Source organism: Cibotium barometz, chromosome 9 (assembly GCF_041138505.1).
Source record: "Cibotium barometz isolate CiBa-2024 chromosome 9, ASM4113850v1, whole genome shotgun sequence".
Classification (NCBI taxonomy): Eukaryota; Viridiplantae; Streptophyta; class Polypodiopsida; order Cyatheales; family Cibotiaceae; genus Cibotium; species Cibotium barometz.
Window position 1 is genome coordinate 7,612,159 of NC_141054.1, and position 22,535 is coordinate 7,634,693.

At 45.3% G+C, this 22,535-nt stretch overlaps 1 protein-coding gene across 3 annotated transcripts in view; it reads right to left on the minus strand.

Moving 5' to 3' along the window:
* Positions 1-570: 570 nt before the first annotated feature.
* LOC147635215 (peptidyl-prolyl cis-trans isomerase ppi1-like) overlaps positions 571-22,535 on the minus strand; it is a 32,440-nt gene continuing 10,475 nt past the window's right edge. For 2 of the 3 annotated variants that reach the window (XM_086802429.1, XM_086802430.1), the window contains exons 2-6: positions 1,936-1,977; positions 1,745-1,830; positions 1,294-1,431; positions 1,036-1,186; positions 571-954 (exon numbers count right to left, since the gene is read on the minus strand). In XM_086802429.1, the coding sequence (XP_086658555.1) occupies positions 868-954; positions 1,036-1,186; positions 1,294-1,431; positions 1,745-1,830; positions 1,936-1,977 (504 nt within the window). In that variant the 3' untranslated portion in view covers positions 571-867. The remainder of the gene's footprint in view (positions 955-1,035; positions 1,187-1,293; positions 1,432-1,744; positions 1,831-1,935; positions 1,978-22,535) is intronic. The other variant, XM_086802431.1, reaches the window with a different exon arrangement.

The window sequence follows — 22,535 nt, forward strand, 5'->3', positions numbered from 1 at the left end:
TTTTTATCCTTGACCTCCTCAGCTCCCTTTGAATCAAATGAGAATCCATTGGTTTTATGTAGAAATATTCAAAGAGAATATTGTAGAAACACTGCTCTACATGAGCTTTGTGGTGGATAGAGATGATTTATGTACACTCCAATATAACGTATAAAGCGGTGGTGTGGGAGTGTCACAGTGGTACTTCTTGTGGGAGCCCTTGCTTGAAGTTCCACCTCCACTAAAATAAAGTTTCTCTGGGGAAGCCTTCATGTATGAGCACAAGAAGAGAAGGCGAAAGAGCATGAATCCACCTCACATTCCAATTGTGAGCATGAATCCACCTTACATTCCAATTGTGAGTGAAATTGTTATCAATAAGCTACTCCTTATCGTCATGATCACAATAGTTATGCTTTGTATTATCTCTTGACAATTTGAATTGATGAATCCCACCCGACATCGCACGGGCCGGGATCTATCTGTACCCAGCCTAACGACCTCTTTCAACTAAGAAGTCCATATGTTCATTCACGTTCTTGTCCCTTTCACTAATCAAATTCCAATGTGAACTTCATGTTTTTAAAAAAATGCTTCACAATTCAAATCATTCAAAAATTGCAAATCCTTTAATTACAAAACCATTTTGCACACATTACCTATCTCATCATCAAGCCGTGCACGATGTACCTGAAGAATGAGAGACAAGGAACTTTGCACCCTCAATCACTTGCTCCCCACCAATTCACCCCCCTCACACGAGGTGCAAAGTAAAGCCTTGAAAGTCTCAAACTGAACGGATACCCTTACAATGCTTCAAATGGTTAGCTATTGATATAAATGGGCACCATTTTATGAAACGTCTATCTGCCTGGCCACCTTTAAGGTTCAAAGCTCATCGACAATGGACACACTCTTAATGATAACTGGAGATTTTGGCTTGTCCATGGCATCAGTCTCCACACTCTCGATTTCCTTCACAAGAAATGTTGAAACATTAATAAAGTCCATACATTGTAAAACTCAAAAGGAAAGAGAGTATAGTGAAACATGTACCTTGACGACATTGTGTCCTTCGACCACACGCCCAAAAACCGTATGTTTATTGTCGAGGTGAGGAGTAGCTACAGTGGTGATGAAAAATTGGGCACCGTTTGTGTTGGGACCTCGGTTGGCCATTGAAAGTGAGAAAGGCTCATGTTTCAAGCTGTGCAGTGTACATGAATGGTTAACAACATAGCATTTGAAAAAACGTTGATATAGCTATATGCCTTGTTTTGAGCAAACAACCAACATATCATATTCACTATATACCTTGGGTCAAACTCATCTTCAAATGTGCCACCCCAAATGGACTCTCCACCTGTTCCATCACCTAGAGGATCACCACCTTGAATCATGAAATTCTTTATTACACGGTGAAAGACCACCCCATTGTAGTAACCAGTCTTGCTGCAGACAAAATTTATCGAAAGATTGAAAAGGACTGCATATATCTGTCTGCATGTGCATGTGCATGTGTACATATATGTATGTACATATGCATGCATGCATGTGGGCATGTGTGTATGTATGAATAATGTATGTATGTATGCATCAGATGTAGATAATTATATTTATATCTATATTTACATATTTGAGATGTGTGAAATGTCTATCAATTTTTTCCTGTGGTTGTGTTGTGTGTTATGTATGAACACACGCACAGATGGATGTATCTATATTTATATTTATATATTTTAGACAGGTTGAAAAGCTTCCTGACCTGTGGGTCACAAAATTTTCCACCGTCTTAGGAGTCTTATCACTAAACAGCTCCAAACGTATCAGCCCCCTTGTTGTATTGAGTACCTGGAAGAGCACCCACTCATCAATACATGCCCACTATGGAGGAGTAATTATCATAACCTTGAGCCACTATCAATCAAGTTATAAACTAATAACAGAGCTTATTACAGCAGACTGTGAGGACCCCCTCAAATTGAAGTGGTTTGATTCCTGCACAAACACAAAAATTGCATTTGTAAGTGGAATGTGAAGAACAGCCAATTTATTTTAAAAAAAAACACACAATCTAAGATATCTAACTCTTGATAATCTCTGATATACATTTTTTTTTGTGAGACCTATATTAAATACTTAGTTACAAACGTTCAGTGGGTGTAGGTTGGCCGTATTCCAACCTGGGTTCCTGCCAGGGGAGTCCAATCCCTCTACCAGCACACACACATGGACTAAAATCTATGACATACTCAGACATGCATTACTTTCTTATTTAGTGTATTCGTATTGCTGATGCATTCATAGAGTATAGACATCAACAAAGTTCAAACTTCCAAGAAAAAGAAGCATGGGTCAAAACAATGTTACTTTCACAAATGCCGATGGCGGCTCAGGATATGGCAACTCCTCTCCCTTCTAGGAACTTGGAGGGGTATTTGGCATAGTTGCATAAAACAGCAACAGAAACGGAAACGGTTAATATCTGTTAATAGATATGTCCAAAAACGGGCAGGAAACAACATTATGGAGTATACATGAAAGGTAAAATCATAAAATTAAGTAGGACTGAGGGAAAAGTTAAGAAAAATAGAGGAGATACATGGGGTGCATCATAATTGGAGAAGGTATGAGGAACTTTGAGAAAAAAAAACGAGGGGAAAAAATTGCAGGGAAAATCTTGTGAGGAGTTTAGAAAACAAGAAATGAAAACAGTTACTTGACAAAAACGGCATTTTTGCATTTTTGGCTAGGAAACAACAGTTTCCCAATGCTATGGTGATTGGCATGCCAATAGAACTAAACGAATTTGTGTCAATATGTCCGTTGCCACGAAAGTCCCCTCAATAATAAGCCCTTCCATACGTGTGTTAGACATCATCTCCTTGTTGCTGGCTTCCTGTTTGGTGTCCTTTTTAGCCTTTAGGGCTGACCATGTTAGCTAGAGGGGCTGGTCACCCTCACACCATTTACCCATATTTATTCCCCATTTTATGGAGTCTTGGGCACTTTTTCCCCTAGTTGTGAGCTGGTCGGCTGCCTACTTCTGGGCATATATATAGCCGGTATACCCTCACTCCTTTTTCATTGCTTAGCATTGTTTGTTGCAGTCCCTCACATACGAGGTCTTCTCCCCTCTTGCTTGGGACATGTATTCTTGGTTGATGATATTGAGAGTAGGTTTACACCTGTGTTTCCTCTCCATCTTTCTCTCACTCTCTCTCTCATTTGTTTCCACTTTCCCTTTTTTTTTGCTATACATTCTATCATGGTATCAAAGCGTCGGTGAAGAACAGTGTTGGATGCTCCCTCCTCTCTCCTGTGTTTCCACTTTCCCTCCTTCTGCTGTGCATTCTACCATGGTATCAAAGCGCCAGTGATTTGCAGCATTGGATGCTCCCTCTCTCCCTCCTGCGTTTTTCCGTTTTCAGCAAGGTGGACAAATCTGCGTTTTTTTTCTCTCAAGTTGCTACTGGTCGCCTGCCTCTTTGAGGCGCTTCTCCATTGCAGCCCATGGTCATCCATAGTCGGTTTGACCTCCTGAGAGTTCCCCCTCACCTATTTTCTGCTATGTTTTCAAGGCTGCAGCATCTAGAGTGTGAGGGCAAAAGGACGGAAGGACCAGATATAGGAGGGATCGGAGTAAAACCACACAGTATGAAATATGTGAGTGAATATATATAAAAGGGTGAGTGCAGATATGTACAAGAGCCTCATATGAGAGGTGACTCTTGAGCAGAAAGAAGACCAGTGCTGAAGCAGAGAAGACGTCGGAGCTAAAGCACGGTTGATGACGAAGCTCGCATCGATGTGAGGCAAAGCACTCCAAGGTGATAGTGGCAGCGGAAAAAGGTAACGTCGATGACGATGATGGTGGTGCAATCTCTGATGACACGGGTGCTGCATACCTGAAGCAGAGAGGGCTAACGTCCCGAGTGGTGCAAGCTCTCGTGACACGGGTGCTGCCGTCCCGAAGTGTAGCAGAGAGGGCTGCTGTCCCAAGGGCTGTGGCAAAACGCACAAGATATGCTGAAGGTAAGCACGGATGTGAGCCCTGATGTATGCGCTGATGTAAGGCTGAGATAAACGCTGATATAAGCCTTGACATAAGCCTGATGTAAGCGCAGATGTGGACTGATGTATAGCACTGATGTATGCTGCAGCAAAACGCAGATGACTGCTGAAGCAAAGCGCTGAGGTCTGCTGAACCAAAATGCAGATGTAAGCTGATGTATAAACGCTGATGTATACTCTGAAGTAGAGCGCTAACATATGTAGAAGTAAAACGCAGATGTGGAACAGAAGAAAGCCTAATGTAAGCGCCAAGAACAGCCTGATGTAAGGCTGATGTAAGCCCTGCAGAAGGCTGTCAGAATATGCAGCGGAGATGAAGACAAGATCTGAAAACACTAGAGCAAGTGCACAGCAGAAAAACGCAGAAATGAAGAGAGAGAGAGAGAGAGAGAGAGAGAGAGAGAGAAGCGTATAACTCTGCTATATACACGAGAAAATCCCGGATACAAGATATGAAGTGTGGGGGGGCAAGGGGCCATTTTATATGGCCCCATATGACTAGTCGGCCTGCTGAAAAACAGCCGACTGCCCTCTGAATGTACTCGACCAGCAGCACTCTAGTCGGCTGCTATAAACCCTGTCGGCCAGCACCAACTGAGTCGGCCAGCTCCTAACAGTCACGTTGGATACCACACAGAGGCAGGCGAGCAGTCGACAGCCCTCCACACAACAGAAAAAAAATGGGAAAAATAGGGAAAAAATATGGAGAGGGGAAACATGAGAAAACACCTAAATCGGGCGGGCACATCCACAACCGAGGCCCTGGTGTAAATATACAAACAAGAGACGACTGCTAACACCCCGTCTCAGCTTTTGGATGTGGAACCAACCCCAGGGAGCTGGAGTGCCGCCGGAGCATAGCCTGAGGTAGAGACTTTGTGAAGGGGTCCGCCGCATTGTCCTCCGTCGAACAATAAAGAAGCAAGATGTCACCAGCCAAGATCTTCTCACGAACAAAGTGATATTGCATCTCTATGTGCTTGGTCTGGGCATGGAAGACCGGGTTCTGAGCAATAGCTATACAGCTCTGGTTATCGCACTGGATGATTGTGGGCTCCTTCTGTGGAAACCCAATCTCGCCAAGTAACCTCCGCAACCACACAACCTCGCAAGCAGCCCGGTACTCTGCCTCTGTCGATGACAAGGCAATAGTTGGCTGCCTCTTACTGCTCTATGAAACCGCTCCTGAGCCGAGGGAAAAACTGTAGCATGATGTGGATCTCCTCGTGTCTGGATCTCCTCCCCAATCTGAGTCACTCCATCCTTGGAGTCTGACTCCATCCATCAATCCCCCTCCTGTGTAAAAGAGTCTAAGATCCTTCGTACCCTGTAGATACCACAAGATCCGCAATGCTGCGTCCCAATGAGACTTCAACGGCGTCTGCATGAATGAGCTCAATAGCCCCACAGAAAAGCTCAAGTCCAATCTGGTGTTTAGCAACCAGATCAATGAACCAACCAGCTTCCGGTACAGAGAGGCATCAACTGGCTCACAAGGATCATTCACTGTCAGCTTCGTGTTCGGGTCCATCGACGACATAATAGGTTTGCATTTCTCCATCCCAAAGGCCTCAAGCAACTCCTGCACATACCGCTACTGAGAGACAAAGAACTCCCTCTGGGTCTGCCAGATCTCCAATCCCAAGAAGAAGTGGAGTAAGCCTAAGTCGGTCATCTCAAACTCCTTTGACAAGGCAACCTTCGTCACTCTAATGTGCTCCACATGACCGCTAGTGAGAATGAGATCATCAACATAAAGGATGATTAACGTGACCATGCCGCCTTCCCGAAAGAGAGATAGATTGGGATCTACAACCGATCTCTGAAATCCAGTCCAGAGAAAGAAGGAATCAATCTTCTGATTCCAAGCCTTGGAAGGAGCCTGTTTAAGACCATACAAGGCCTTCCTTAACTTGTATACCATCCCTTCTGATCCTGGAACCTCAAAGCCTGGAGGCTACTCAACATACACCTCCTCCTGCAGGTCACCATTAAGGAACGCAAATTTGACATCCATCTGATATACGGGCCACCGCTGAGAAGAAGCAAGGGCAAGAACGGTCCAAATCGTAGTCATCCTCGCTGTCGGTGCAAAGGTATCCTCATAGTTGATGCCTGGCCACTGAGCATAACCCTTAGCCACAAGTATGGCTTTGTGTTTGTCCACCAACCCATCTGACCCATACTTGGTCTTAAAGACCGTTGACACCAATGACTGATTGTTTCAACGGCCTCGGTACCAACTCCCAAATGTTGTTCTTCTCAATGGCATCCAGTTCCACCTGCATGGCTTTCCTCCAAGTATCCTGTGCAAGGGCTTCCTTGACGGAAGTGGACTCTTTGTCCCGCATGATACGAGACATCAAAGCATAGTTTACCTGTAAAAGCTCCGCTGAATGACTTTTATCACAAACTCTGTGCGATCTTCGAGGTCCGTCCTCTGGGGTCCATTCGGAGGGAAGCTCCATGACACCCGACTCCCAAAGGGTGTCCACTAACCACCTGGGTACTCGAACAGAACGTGGAGCCTCTTGCTGCTGCGGGGACTCATCTCCAGCTGCGGGCTCAACCTCCTGAACTCACTGAGGGTGTCCAGCTAGAACAATAGACTGGGAATCATCATCAGAATCCTCTGCGTCTCCAAGAAGTGGTGGCTCATCAATAGTGGAAACCCGAACATGCTCATCAAAGACCACATCCCTGCTGACAACAATCTCGTTCCTCTCTGGATCATATAACCTGTATCCCTTGGAAAGAGACTTATATCCCACAAAGACAAGCTTTTGGGACTTTGAGTCGAGCTTCCCCCTCTGCTTCTTCGGAATGTGAACATACGCATCGCTCCCAAACACACGGAAATGGGAGACATCAGGTTTCCTGCCAAAATATGCCTCAAAGGGAGTCATGTTCGGTACTGAAGTCGTCAAAGACCAATTGAGGATATGGACAGCCGTAGCCAAAGCCTCTCCCCAAAGTGGACGAGGAAGATCACGATACTCCAGCATCGTCCTCGCCATCTCCACCATAGTCCTGTTCTTACGTTCAACTACTCCACTCTGACGGCGAACCTGTATTGGAACTCCCTCTTGATGCCATGTTCCGCACAAAATCTCACGAAAGCATTGGAAGAAAATTCTCCTCCTTTGTCAGCCCGAAAAGTCTTCACCTGCAAGCTAGACTCTTTCTCCACCATTACATGCCACTCCTTGAACCGAGCAAAAGCTTGGTCCCTCTGTGAAAGGAAATAAACCCATGTGAATCTAAAACAATCATCAACAAGCAACATGAAGTACAAAGAACCTCCCATGGATGCTGTCTGCATAGGTCCACACAAGTCAATGTGTACCAACTCCAATGGTTTCGAAGCCCGCCTGGAAGCCTGCTTCAAAAAAGATTCCCTATGCTGAATACAACGAATGCAAACTGCAACATCCTTGCCTGCTGCCAACATCAACCACCATCTGGTCCCGGAAAGCTCGCCTCAACTCATCCACATTTAAGTTGCCCAACCCAAAGTGCCACAAGTCACCAACCTGAGAACCTGTCAAAGAGAAGAGTGCGAAGAGTTTGTATATATCATTCTCCATGCCGCCTTCCCAAACAACCTAGTGTCAAATCCCCCTAGGATCTCCTCGTAGAACGCTCCTGGTACAAGACTCGAAACCTGCAAACAAACCAAACAAACATGACGGGGGTGTAGGCTTGACTCACCTCCCAACCTTGACAGCCGTGGGCAAGCCCACAAGTCTTGGCTGTCCCCACTGAGCCACGAGCTAAGCTAACTAGATGGACGTACCGACCAATCTCTACCTCGTGACGTCCCATACCGCCACGAAGCTACCCTCGCGGGCCTCGAGACTGCTGCGGACCTCGGCTGCATGAAGCAGGTGCACGTCTGCACTAGATCCAGGCTCCTGACCATAGAGCTCTCACAAAGACACGCGAGACTCTATATGACTAATGACTAACCTTGGCCACCCTTTTATAGACTCTTGGTCGGTCATCGGGCGTCCACACTTGGACGCCCGCCCATCCATACTTGGGTGCCCGCCCATTAGTCTATCCCTAACTCAGCTCGCCAATCACCCTGCCTAGCTCCAAGCTTCCCCAAACCTCAAAGCTAGTCTTGTGTGCGTGTAGCACACGGTAGATACACACTGTGCACATGACATCATAGTAGCAACGGAACGGGAACGGGAACGGAACGAAAGCACCACCAGGGGAACGGGAACGAGAAAGAGGGGGAACGGGAACGAGGGGGAACGGAAACAGGGAACGACCTAGATAATTCCTAGAAATGACGATAAATCTTAACATACAATGCACATTTATATAACCAAATCAGAGACACACTAAAGTCTAGTGCACCATAATTTGCATGGCTAGATACTAATACTGAACAGATCTCACAAGTCAAAATAAATTAGCCCACATCATACATGACATAAGTGACAAAAAGCACAAAATGTGGCCCACATGGCACAGCCTAGATAAAAGAAACAATCCAAGTCCAAAGTCCAAGCCTCAAGGTGACATGCACATTGCAAATAGTAAGGAGATATCATGCATGGCTACTGCCAGTGATGCCATCAAGGAGACTATCATCTATGTCATCCAAGAAAGCCATATCATCAAGACCAACATCTGCAGCATCCAAATCTTCAATCCCATCCTGACCAGGATCTGCAAGTCCATGTGTCTCCTCATCATCCGAGGACTCCTCATCAAGCAATATAAACTTCTCTGGTTTGGGAGATGCCATATCACCAAGCAAGCGCAAATTAGCACTTACAAAAATCAAGTCATTGACTTGTTTTGTCCCAAATTTGTTCCTCTTCTTGGATGCAACATGGCCGAACACACTCCATAGCTGCTCAATCGGAGAGGAGCTTGCACCTTGAGACAAGATCCTTACTGCCAATGATTGAAGCTGTGTGTACGAGCCCCATAATCCTCCCACCATAAAGCAGCCCCTATCTTAAACCTATCTCTCTGAGCATCAGCCGATCCAAACCTTCCCAACTTGCTGCGATAAAATCCAAGTTGGTCTTTCACCAACCTTCGTTTATCTGCATCACGAACCTGTCTAGAAAGCACTGTCTCCCAACCATCCATCACCTCATCATCGGCCTCTTGTCCACATCCTTGGAACTCGGGATCCAAGACATACGCTGCAGCATGCATAGGAGAATGATAACCATTCCATCGTGCTTCACATAATTCTCGAACCTCTGCATATTTCTCATCAGACAAGCCCATTTCCCCTATTTTCTCGATCATTCGGTCAGCCCCCTCATAAACCTTGCCAATGCATGGCTCCCGTCCATCTGCAATCCGCATCAAGCGCATGATCGGCTTCATCATAGCATTGATAGTATTGACTTCATCCCAAAATGTGAAGTCTTGTATGGTTCTTGCAACCTCTATGCCGGCTCTTGAGCGAGAAAGTGCCCATCCCATCCACTCATTGCATACAACCAACTGCTTCAAAGGCAATTGCACTTTGGATAACCTCTTCATCATGAGAAAGTTATAACCAAAGCGTGTCTCTGAGTACTTCAAGAGATCCTTTTTGGCCGATCTCTTGCGGAATTCATTCAAAATAAACTGATGGTTTTGAATGAAGCTTATTATCTCCTTGCCTTTTTGAATGTGTGGATCAACCCATGGCAAGCTGCCAACATCCTTCAATAAGTTGCTCAAACAATGAGCAAAGCATGGACTGAATGTGATATGCGGATACCTGTCTTCAAGCTTAAGACCAGCTGCTCTATTTGTTGCCTCACCATCAGCTAAGAACTGAATAACATTCTCTGGTCCAACTTTCTCAATACCTTCGGCCCACTCTTCCACAAGCTGATCTGCAGTTTTTCCAGTCCCAGAAGCATCATGTGAGGAAATGAATTGCATTCTTCCTCGAGAATAAGCAACCATGCCATGAATGGACCTTTTTCGAGTGTCACTCCAACCATCTGCAATAAGTGACACACCATTCTTTGCCCAACTTTCATGCACAGACTCTAAAGCACATTCAATTGCAGCTTTCTCCTTTTGCAACAAGGTGGTGCGTATGGTCTCATATGAAGGAGGCTTGTATGTTGGGCCATACCGTGCAATCTCCTCGACCATTTCAATGAAATATGGAGACCTGGCAACATTGAATGCTACATGATCATGATAAAAGAACCTTGCAACAGCTGCATCTACCCTCTCTTTCTTGCAGGGATCCCAAGCTGCTCCCAAGGTTTGCTGCTTGCCGGAACTTGCACCCATAGACTGCGAATCTTGGGAAAATGCAAAGCTCCCAAGTCCTCCATATTGTTGTCCATCTCCCAAGTGTACATCTTCCCCTTGTCTACTGAAGTAAGATGCATCAACTGCCGGTTTCTTTCGTGCACATGCTTTCTCCTCTTCACTTGGGTACTTTGCCAAAAGCTCTCTACGCATTTCAGGTGTTGTCCCTGGGCATTTGTTCACTTGTGCTTTTTCATTGTTCACATGGCATAGATGTGCTCTCACACGGTTTGCTCCTCCTAACTTCTCTTTGTTACATTGCTTGCATTTCCATCGTGTTGCACCTCCCTTAGATGAATACCTTTCTAGCCTTTCAACCTCGTCCCACCAAGTAGCATTCGAAGCTGATCGCTTTGAACCCGAGTAAGCCATGATGTCTGCAAATTCGGGCAAAAAGTTGAATAGGCTTTCAAAGTTAACCATTCCAGAGAAATGAGTCCTTTTTTTTCTTCTGTTTAATGGGGAGAGACTGTGCACTGTGCAGTGTGCAGTCCAGATTGTGATTCACCATAGGTAATTTTTAAAACACCAAAAGTTCAAAGTTCAAACAAAAAAAGAGAGAGAGAAGAAAGAGAAAAGCTTCTTGCTGCCTTGCCTTTTAGATGACTGTAGTCTGCACAGTGCAAGGGCTGGGGGCCTGGCTGCCAGTGGCTGGGGCGACTGTACTATGCAGGCAGCAGTACAGAATGTCAGGACTCAGAACAGCTACTGTACGGGCAGGACAATACGGGCGCTGCTGTACGGGCAGGACAGTACGGGCGCTGGCGGCTGTACTCGTGGAGTCGTGGACAGCAACGACGTGAACTCCGAAAAGCGACGGGCGACGGGCGGCGTACGGACTTGTGCGAATTTGCGAAAAGCGCCTAGCGCAACTTGCAAGGCTTACGGGCTTCATTTTTTTAAAAAAATCCACGTCATCTGCACGTTCCCACATGGGGGAACGGCAGGCTAGCGTTCCCTGGCCCGTTCCACCTAGCGTTCCACCAACGTTCCCTGCCGTTCCTCCTTTTTTCGACCACCTCCACGTTCCACCATGCGTTTCCAGCATTCCACTGATCCACGCGATGGGGGAACGCGTTCCACCGTTCCCAATGGGGGGAAACGGGGTTCCCCTGCTACTATGCATGACATACTCCCCTTCCTCTAAGAGCTGACTCCTGAGCTCACTAAAAAGCCAGGGTAATCTCTCTGAAGAGTAGTCAATGTCTCGTGTATTTCATTAATGATAATGTCCTGTGTACCCAGGGTGTCTAGCAGAAGAGGCATCGTGACACTCCTTAAGGATCTTGGACCTAATGTCCGGAATATGTGGTACACAAATTTTGTCATTACGGAATAGTAAACCATTCTGAATCATCCACTGGCCTCCTGCAGCCTGAATGGTAGGCTACTTAGTCATCGAGTCTTGGTCAATCAATGAGCTCCCGTCCTGGACCTTCTGCCAAAATGGACCAAAATAACTATCAGTCCTGCAAAGCCCTCTCAATGACTGAAATAAGTCAGTAGAAATCTCGGTGAACAACAAAGTATTCATCTCTCTAATTCGACTAAGTGCATCTGCAACACTATTCATGGACCCTTTTCTATAACGAATCTCAAAATCAAAATCTTGCATTAATTCAGCCCATCGAGCTTTCCTTCCTCTCAAATCATCGGCATCACACACATACTTGATTGATTGATGATGATCAGTCAATACCACAGCCATATAAATAATGCTCCAAACCTTGAAGGATTGGCTAACGAGTTTGAGTGTCGTTTAGCTTTTTACTTTCAAAAGCAATAGGTCTACCATCTTGAAATAGAGCCACCCCGATGGCATAGTCACTGGCCTCAATTTCAAGAACATAAGGCCGACTAGGATCAGGTAATGCTAAGATAGGTGCTTCCTTGACTTTATCTTTCAAAAGTCTAAAGGCCATATCCAGATCGTTATTCCAAGTAATAGGTTGATTTGACTTACATCCACGACCTTTCAACAAGTCGATCATCGGTAGTGTGAGCTGAGAGTACTCCCACACAGATTTCCAAAGAAAAACAACAAAACCGAGAAAAGAACGAAGTTGTTTCACTATTCGCGGTATAGGCCAGGCCAGAACCTTCTAAACTCGGTCATAGTCAATGCTCAATCCATCTCTAGTGATCTTGTGTCCCAAGTAAATGATGTCTGTGTAACTTGTAGCAGCGGTGCCCGGGGGACTAGGGCCTTTGACACACTTGTTGATACCATCAATGCATATTAAAACACTTAAACATGGCCACAGCCTTAACACATATCCATCATCACTTTGCATAAAACATAAAGCAGGACAAAACATCCACAAATGCTGAAAATGGAGCTTGCACGTGTGACACCGCATAGAGGCCGGAATGGGCCGACCCCCCCCCCTTGGAGTATTTTATTACCCAAGGAGAATAATATCATGTACAAGCTTTGAGGGCCTTACTCTCCCCACGGGAGATGCCGGATTATCCCTATACAAATGCCATAGCACAGCCCAACACAAGGCTACCAAGCCGGAACATAGGCTGTAGAAATGCCGAGCCATCAATGTAATCCATATACCTCCGTGTGGGTACTGATTCTTCCCCAAAAACCACGGGTCTTCATGCAATAGAGCTAGTACAGCAAGTACAACTCTCCATTCAGCCGGTACAGCAGGTACAATGGCTGGTACAGCAAGTACAATGGCTGGTACAATCGGTACGGTGGCTGGTACAGCCGGTACGATGGCTGGTACAGCAGGTACAACAAGTACAAAAGCTAGTACAACCGGTACAATGGGTGGTACAGCAAGTACAAAAGCTAGTACAGCCAGTACAAGGGCTGGTACAGCAGGTACAGTGGTGGGTACAGTCGGTACGGTGGTTGGTACAGCAAGTACAAAAGTTGGTACAGCCGATACAATGGGTGGTATAGCAAGTACAGAAGCTGGTACAGCCAGTACAAGGGCTGGTACAGCAAGTACAGCAAGTACAAATGCTGGTGCAACAAGTACAATGGCTAGAAATCATAATAAATGATTAAATACCCTTGCCTTTAGTATTTCTTCGCGATGGAAGCCTCCAAAACAGTCCCCAACAGCCGGTATTCTTCATGGGCAGCCTTCAAGAGAGAGAGAAAGAGAGTAGCCATCATTAGAGAAGCCTTCAACGGTGGTAGAGGCTAGTGTGCAGCAAGAGAGCCTCCATTAATGAAGAGAGAGCTCTCCAATTTATAGATTTGGGCCTCCCATGAGCTAAAATGGCAAGAGAAGGCTACAATGACAAGTGGAGAGCCACACAATAGCTGAAGTGACAAGTGTGAGGCCACTTGTCTCACTTTGATCCACTTTATAACAAGTGTCAGGCCACTTGTCTCACTTTGGTCCACTTTCTTGCCACATGTCCCAATCTAAGAGATGGGTCCTTCCATAATCTTTACCTCTAAAAATATCCCAACTGGTAGACATTCTGTCATAGGCACTTTGCCAACTCTTGGTATCTGCTCAATTCCAGATGTAATGACGCAAACAGAATTTCCATCGGAGTCGGGCCAAAAATAGCAACTCTCCTAAATTTTAGGAGTGTGGTCCTTTGTATTCTAGGATAATCCCCCATTCCCAAAGCTTGTACTTTCCAAATATTTAAACATCCTGGAGTCCACCAGACCCCTTTCAGACTGGGAAATGTCCAGGCTGGTGACAGTCTGTCATGAAAAACTCACATTTACTTAATTTAGCATATAGTCGATTCTGTCTTAAAATAGTTAAGACAATCGTGAGGTGTCTAACGTGATCCTCAAGAGTACGACTATATATCAAAATATCATCCAAGAACACAACCACAAATTTTCCCAAATGTTCACAAAAAAGATCGTTCATCATTTGCTGAAAAGTGGTTGGAGCATTGGTTAACCCAAAAGGTAATACGAGAAATTCGTAATGGCCATACCTAGTCCGAAAGGCGGTTCTTTCGACATGCCTTTCATGAATACATATCTAGTGATAGCTAGTACGTAAACCTATCTTCGTGAAATATTTCCCTCTTGCTAACCGGTCAATTAGGTCATCTGATCTAGGAAGAGGATAACCGTTCTTAATTGTCAGCTTGTTCAATCTCTTGTAATCTATACACATTCTCCAGGTGTTGTCCTTCTTTCTCCTAAGCAACACAGGTGCACCCCAAGGTGATTAACTTGGACGGATCTGACCCATCCTCAAATAATCTTCGAGTTGTTTAGCCAACTCATCTTCCTCAACTTGGCTCATCCTGTAAGGTGGAATATTAACAGGGTGAGCACCAGGGATCGGGTCAATACGATGATCGACTGCCCTTTCAGGTGGTAAGCCCGATGGCAGTTCCTTAGGAAATACATCTTGAAACGAATCAAGTATCTTCTGTAATTCTTTGCTTTCAAATATACTTAATTCATTGACATCCATAGAAGGTATGAGAAATAAAGAAAGTGAAATCAATACAGAATGGAAAGCAATATACAAGAAAGAATCCATTATACTACCAAAATCAACTATATTTACAAGAGGTCCCTCAGAGGGATGTATACAATTACCTAAGATACTATCCTGGGTGTTCCTATGTTCAAAAGAAAAAATATGACTAGACCAATCTATCTGGACTTGAAGAGTCTTAAACCACTCAATCCCTAATAACAAGTCTACATGTTCTAGGTGCATAATATAGCATTCCAGAGTATCTTTGTAGTCCTGAATCCGGATCAGTAGCATCTCCACCTTTCGATCCCATACTTGCCGACCCACAGGTAGGCGTATCTCATAGGTATAATCGCTGGGTGTTGTGTCAAGACCCAATTTCTGCACAAGTTTGTAATTAGCAAAGTTGTGTGAGCTGCCAGGATCTAGAAGAATGTGGATTCTATGGCCATTCACTTCTCCATAAACTCGAAGAAGATCATGCAAGCAAAAAACTTTAGAGTTGAACAGACAATCAGAACATGTACTAGGGCGAGAAAGTAAAGTAACTAACGTACCTGTCAAAGACAACTAGTTAGATGCCTTTGGCTTGGGTCCTACATTGGTCTTTGCACCCTTTTGCTTCGGGCACTCGTTACGCATATGTCCTTTTTCTTCGCAGATGAAACGTCGTCCCTCCTTCTTGAGCTTCAAAGCCTTAAGGAGACGTTTCTTCTTCGCTAGTGTCGAAGTTGAATTCTTCGAAGGTTGGTCAAAAGACTTTCCTTCAGTCGTGCTAGCCATTGGTGCAGAGAACTTCCTTTTGTGCTTGTTTCCCTCCTCGGTAACGAGTTGAGACTTAGAGGAGATCATTGTATCATCATAGATACGAGCGGAATGAATGGCTTCGTCCAAAGTTTTGCATTTGTTGTTTTTAACCTGTAAACGGTATGAGTCGGGTAAACCGGCTACGAAGAATCCCAAAAGAGTTGTGGGATCCATCTTCGTAGCTTGCATCTACAAGTCCCTAAATTTCTAGAGATAGACCTCATAAGTGAGGTTCTGCAAGGTCATGGTCAAAGTAGTAAACCGGACAACAACATCATAGTCATCCTCTTTCTTGAGGAATTCTTTCTTGAAGACGTCTTCGAACTGTGCCCAAGTCGTTGGTTTAGGGTTGAGTTTCTTCCACCAACGCAAAGCTTTGCCTGAGAGAAAACCTGCTGCTAATTGGATCTTTTTTCCATCATCATATGGATGGAACTGAAAATGGACTTGCCACTTATGTAACCAAGTGTCCACTATCTCCTTGAAACATAATCGTCGAAAAGATCGGCATCGGTGTCTTCCGTAGCCAACAGGTCTTCATGTTCGATAAGGGACTCCAGCTCGAATTCTTGGGTCGACATCTTGAAGAGGGCAAAAGGAGAGAAAATATTTATCTTGCACAAGGAGAGTGCTAGAGAGCTTGAGAGCTTGAGAACTCGAGAGAGGTGTGGCAAGAAGCCCACTAGAGGGATATTTTATAGACCTTCCGAAAAGCATGTGTGTTTATGCATTGCTTTTGTGTTTATATATATATATATATATATTTTGCTTTTCTTTTTTAAAAAACACTTGGAAAGCAATGAAGTTTTAAAACCCCTCTTTTAAGGTTCAAAACAAGCAAGCATCGTGTCATGACCCTGTGAAAGTGGAACAGCACAAGTGTGGGCATGGTGGTCGGTGAGCAAGATAAATATTTCATGATTCATACTTGGGTGCCCGGACAAATAGTAATATGTGTGGACATCCCTAAGTGTGAAGGGGGACCAAGGGATTTAATATTTATAATGTTTTAACCTTGGGTGACCCCTAGGCATAAGTGGCCCTTAGAAACTTTAATAAACTTTAAAAAGGGGCCTAAGATATTTATGGAGAGAGGGCTACTCAACTTTTGGAGTACACCCCTCCTTTCCATCTCTCTCTCTTTCTCTCTCTCTCACTTGCTTTTTGCAGAGGAGGAATCGGTTGGCTGGCGAGATTGGTACAAGTCGGTTGGCTGCGTAGAGAGAAGACGTACAGTACAGCAGCAGCAAGACGTCTAGTACAGGCTGGTACAGGTTGCAGGTACACACTGGTACGACAGGTACGGGTGCTGCAAGTACAGGCTATTGAAGGTGACTGCAGGGCGAATGCTGTGCAGGCAGCGCATCAAATAGGCAGCTGCAGGTGTTGACCTGTACGGACAGGTGCAGGAGGGTAATGACAGCCCTGTCTAGCAGGTACAGACGGGTACAGTTCAGTCCCGTACAGCTGGTACAGGCGGTGGCGCTTCCGACGCATCAAAAGGACAGCTACAGGCGGCGCATCAAAAGGACAGCTACAGGCGGCGCATCACCAGGGTACAGGCGACGCATCAAAAGGACAGCTACAAGTACAGTTTTGAGGCAGCTGCAAGGAGAAAAGTACAGACAGGTACACGTGTGCTGCAAGTACAAACCTGTATGGACGGGTGCATACTTGTTGCAGAGTTGCTGATACAGGCGGCTGCTAGTACAAACTGGTACGGTCAATCCCCCCGGTGCAGAACTGCGCATAACAGTTGGTAAACTCTGAACATATCTTTCTTTCTTTCCACTAGCTTATGTCTGCTGCAGTGTTGTTTCTTCTGGCCCTTTGTGAGAGGAGGGGTATGGCAGTTTGAAGGGTGGAAACAGAGTTGGATAGTGGATTTGTATTTAGGCCGAGTTTGAAGCCATGAACGTGGAACAGCCAGATGCGTGCTCCGGCCTTGTTGTATTGTCTTGGTTGATTAGAGGAAACCACAGTGTGTTGCTTTTGAGGGACACAGATCTGTATGTGAATCCTCTATGCTAAGAGGTCTTGAGGACTGCCAGATTGGACATGCAGGTTGTTGGGGTAAAGGCACTATGCCCACCCTTATAGTGTGTACAAGCCCATAAGTTATAGTACATAGTACACTTAGTACTTTTAATGTACTAAGTGCACTATGTGTACTAGTGCAATATACATGTGTGATAGGGGAGTCACACACTCATGCCTCATGAGATGACTTATCCCCACAACTCTCTCTCTCTCTCTCTCCCTTGTTGTTTCCCTGTGTATGTCTCCCACACATGAACCTAACCCTAATTCCATCTCTCCCACACACAGGTTTACTTTCCCTGACTGGCTTTGTTGTACTCAGTTAAACTTTCCATTGAATTTGAATAAAGAAATACCGAAAGGGGTGCCAAGCTTTGGGGCCAGCAGGTGTCGTTTTCCTTTTTGTTCTGGAGCATTCTAGCTCCTGTTCATTTGTTATTTGTCTGGACTACATTTGGAAAGGTGACTGCTAGTCTACCGCACTTTGGTTTCTACCAGAGGCCGGTTTCAAGGTTTCGTTGCCAGGACCATTCATCAACTTTCTTAAGTAGGTGAGCTCGTGGTTGTCTCGAGGAAAGTCATTGCTGAAAAATTCAGCAACATGTCTGACACAGAAGATGAATATTTTTATGATGAAGAGGAAGAGCAAGAGGCCTCTCTTGAGAGAAATGAATCTGAGGATATTCTTGCAGGAGAACAGGCTGCAGTAGATGCACAATATGAGGATGTAACACAGCCAGAAGACATGCCTAGTAGAGAGGAAGATGATGCTCAATAAAAATCGTTTGGCAGGTGTGATGGATGTGTTTATGCAGCTCACTCAAAGTGAGAAGTTTGCTGAATTTATGAGATCCTGTTCTGAGCCTGAAAAGAAGAAAGTGCGTTCTAAGCCTCAGGGCAATAGTGGTGCCTTCCCACAGGATCCATCGTTTGGACAGTTTCCGAACATGCAACATACTTTTGGTGCCAACTCACAGAGTTCCTTTTTCGGACAACCATCTATTCCACAGCAGTCTATGCATCCAGGCTATTTTGGTGGTGGCTCTGTGTTCCAATCCATGACTGGGGGTTATACTCAGGGAGGCATGGGTATTCCACGGAATTTTGGAGCTAGTTTTCAGCTTGGTATGCAAGGGAATATGTATAGTGGTATGCAGTCCGGAACGCAAGGAAACATGTTTGGGGGCATGCAGCCCGGAATGCAAGGAAACATGTATGGGGGCATGCAGCCCGGTATGCATAGTGGTATGTTTGGAAACATGGCTAGAATGTATGGAATGCCAGGTGTGGGAACTGGCAATGTTGATCCTATGATGGGCATGAATGCTAGGGGTAGCAATCTTGTGAAGCCACTTCCTTACGATAATCTAACGCCTATGGGTAAGGGGAAGGATTATAAGGAAAGAGGAGCTGCAGTGAAATTTGACACGTTCAGTGGGGCCAAAGATAAGCTAAAGGCACTTACCTTTTTACAGCAGTTTGATGCTACTTTTTGTGGTGGAAATTACACGAAAAGCTGCGACTTTTCTCAAGGGCAATGCATTGCAGTGGTGGTCCACTCTTCTTTTACAGGGCATAGCACCATCTACTTGGATACAGTTTAAGCAGGTGTTCTCTTCCGTATGGCTCACATCTACTTTGAGGTGGATGTAATGACAACATGGCACAAGTTGGATGCATCAAAGTGTGAAAATCTTGAGGATTATAATAAGAAGTTTTGGGAAGCTTTACTCCCAGTTACTTTCTATCGTGCAGTGCCTTTGTCTGAGCAGGTGGAGAAGTATTGTTGTGGGCTGCCCAAGGAAGTGCGTGACTATTGCATAAAGACTGGAGTAACAAATATGTCGCAGATGATAGAGAATGCTATGACAGCAAATGCGTTACTTACTGGGGTCTCATCTGGATTTAAAGGAAGTAAAAGCTCAAGCAAGAAATCTGAAAAGTCAGGGCATGCTTCACGTGATGCAAAAAAGTCTACAGAGAAGCGATATAAGAAGTTAACAATGCCCAAGAGAACTCCTGAGGAGAGACAGGCTTTGATGGACGCTCGGAAATGTTTTTACTGTACAGAGGAGGGACATATGTCTTTTAACTGTCCCAAAAAAACTCTGACACTAAAGGGGAGCCCAAGTCTAAGAAACCAAAACCTTCTGCAGGGTTAGTTCCTGATCTTGTTGGGGAACAGCCACGTGGTGAAGAGACTGAGTTGTGCAGGGCATGGGGCAAAGTGAGAGATCAAAATGCCTTGATTTTCTTTGACACAGGTGCTAGAGCCAACTTTATTTCACCCGATTTGGCTGGCCGATTAGGGATCCGTGCAGAGGAGATGGGGCCTTTGTATGAGGCTAATATGGCTTGTCTTGGGTATGCAGAACCCATTACTCCTATTATTGGGAAGCTCAGGCTTCATGTGCAGGGTTATGTGGACAGTGAGGAGTTCTTCATCATGCCACTTGATGGATGTGATGTTTTGTTGGGTATGCCATGGTGCCATAGAGTACATGCGGTGGTGGATACATACAACAGGAAGATTACTTTGACTCATAGCATATTTTGGATGTAAAGCTTAAAGGGAAATGTGTTCCTATTGTATCAGCTTCGGCAATTTCATCAGTAATGAAAAAGCATCTTTCCGCGTACTTGATTTTTGTAAAGGATGCAAAAGATGATGAGTCTGAATCTAATTTGTCTATATTAGATAAAGACAGGACTGATTTCTTGCGTGAGTTCCAAGATTGTTTTTCCGAGTCATTGCCAGGAGAACTTCCTCCGGAAAGGCCAAAAGATCATGCTATTGATCTAATTCCGGGGAGTATTCCACCAAATAGACCGCCGTACCACGTTAGTGCAGCCCAACAAGAAGAAATTATGAGTCAGATACAAGAGTTGTTGAATAAAGGGTTGATCTAGCCTAGCTCATCACCCTTTTGCTCACCTGTACTCTTAGTGCAAAAGAAAGATGGTTCTTGGCGCATGTGTATAGATTACAGGGCGCTAAACAAGAATACCATCAAGAATCGATTCCCTATTCCGAGGATCGATGACATATTGGACCGCTTACAGGGCTCGACGGTCTTTAGTCGGATAGACTTGAAAAGTGGGTATCATCAGATACGCATTAGACCCGAGGATGTGCATAAGACAACATTTCAGACCACTTTTGGACTATATGAGTTCTTAGTTATGCCCTTTGGTTTGACAAATGCGCCTGCCACATTTAACAGAAAAACAAGTACACACGTGTGCTGCAAGTACAAACCTGTACGGACAAGTGCACACGTGTGTTGCACAGTTGCTGATACAAGCGGCTGCTAGTACAGACTGGTACGGTCAATCCCTCCGGTGCAGAACTGCGCATAACAGTTGGTAAACTCTGAACATATCTTTCTTTCTTTCCACTGGCTTATGTCTGCAGAGTTGTTTCTTCTGGCCCTTTGTGAGAGGAGGGGTATGGCAGTTTGAAGGGTGGAAACAGAGTTGGACAGTGGATTTGTATTTAGGCTGAGTTTGAAGCCATGAACATGGAACAGCCAAATGCGTGCTCAAGGCTGCCCTGTTGTATTGTCTTGGTTGATTAGAGGAAACCACAGTGTGTTGCTTTTGTGGGACACAGATCTGTATGTGAATCCTCTATGCTAAGAGGCCTTGAGGGCTGCCAGATTGGAATGCAGGTTTACTTTCCCTGACTGGCTTTGTTGTACTCAATTAAACTTTCCATTGAATTTGAATAAAGAAATACCGAAAGGGGCGCCAAGCTTTGGGGCCAACAGGTGTCGTTTTCCTTTTTGTTCTGGAGCATTCTAGCTCCTGTTCATTTGTTATTTGTCTGGACTACATTTGGAAAGGTGACTGCTAGTCTACCGCACTTTGGTTTCTACCAGAGGCCGGTTTCATATCGGATGGGGGTTTGTTTTTTCTTTTTTAATAGCAAAAGCTTTAAAAAAACCGCCACCCATCATGTGCTTTCGCCTGCACATCATCATGGGTGCCTGTGCCTGCGCCTGCGCCTACCTGTGCATACAAGTAATCGCCTGTGCCTAGCTGCGCAAAACAGCCCACGTGCCGATGTGCAAGTACTGGTCCGCCTGCCTGCTTGTGTATACCAGCCACCAACGATTGCAGTTCCACCTGCCCTGGCTGCGCATACAAGCTTCAGGGCTACGCTACACACCAGGCATCACTTCTCTCTCTCTTTCTCTCTCTCACAAACAACCGACAGGCTTTGTCTTCTTTTCTCTCTCCAAACTGTTCAAACAATTGCAAACATACAGCCCTTCTTCTTGCTAAGCAAACCAACCCTTTCTCGACCACAATCTCCATCATCACGGGCTCCTACGATGAAAAAGCAACATACTGAATCTGAAAAACACCATTATGCACAAAAAAAACAGCAAGCTTCTCGAACTCATACCTTTTCTTCGACCTCATCTTCTCTACCTACCGACTTGCTCGTTCACGAGGCTTGCTCTGATACCACTATCAAATCCCCCTAGGATCTCCTCGTAGAACGCTCCTGGTACAAGACTCGAAACCTGCAAACAAACCAAACAAACATAACGGGGGTGCACGCCTGACTCACCTCCCAACCTTGACAGCCGTGGGCAAGCCCACAAGTCTTGGCTGTCCACACCGAGCCACGCGCTAAGCTAACTAGATGAACGTACCGATCAATCTCTACCTCGTGATGTCCCATACCGCCACGAAACTACCCTCGCGGGCCTCGAGACTGCTGCCGGCCTCCTGCATGAAGCAGGTGCAGGTCTGCACTAGATCCATGCTCCTGACCATGGAGCTCTCACAAAGACACGCGAGACTCTATATGACTAATGACTAACCTTGGCCACCCTTTTATAGGCTCTTGGCCAGTCATCGGGCGTCCATACTTGGGCGCTCGCCCGTCCATACTTG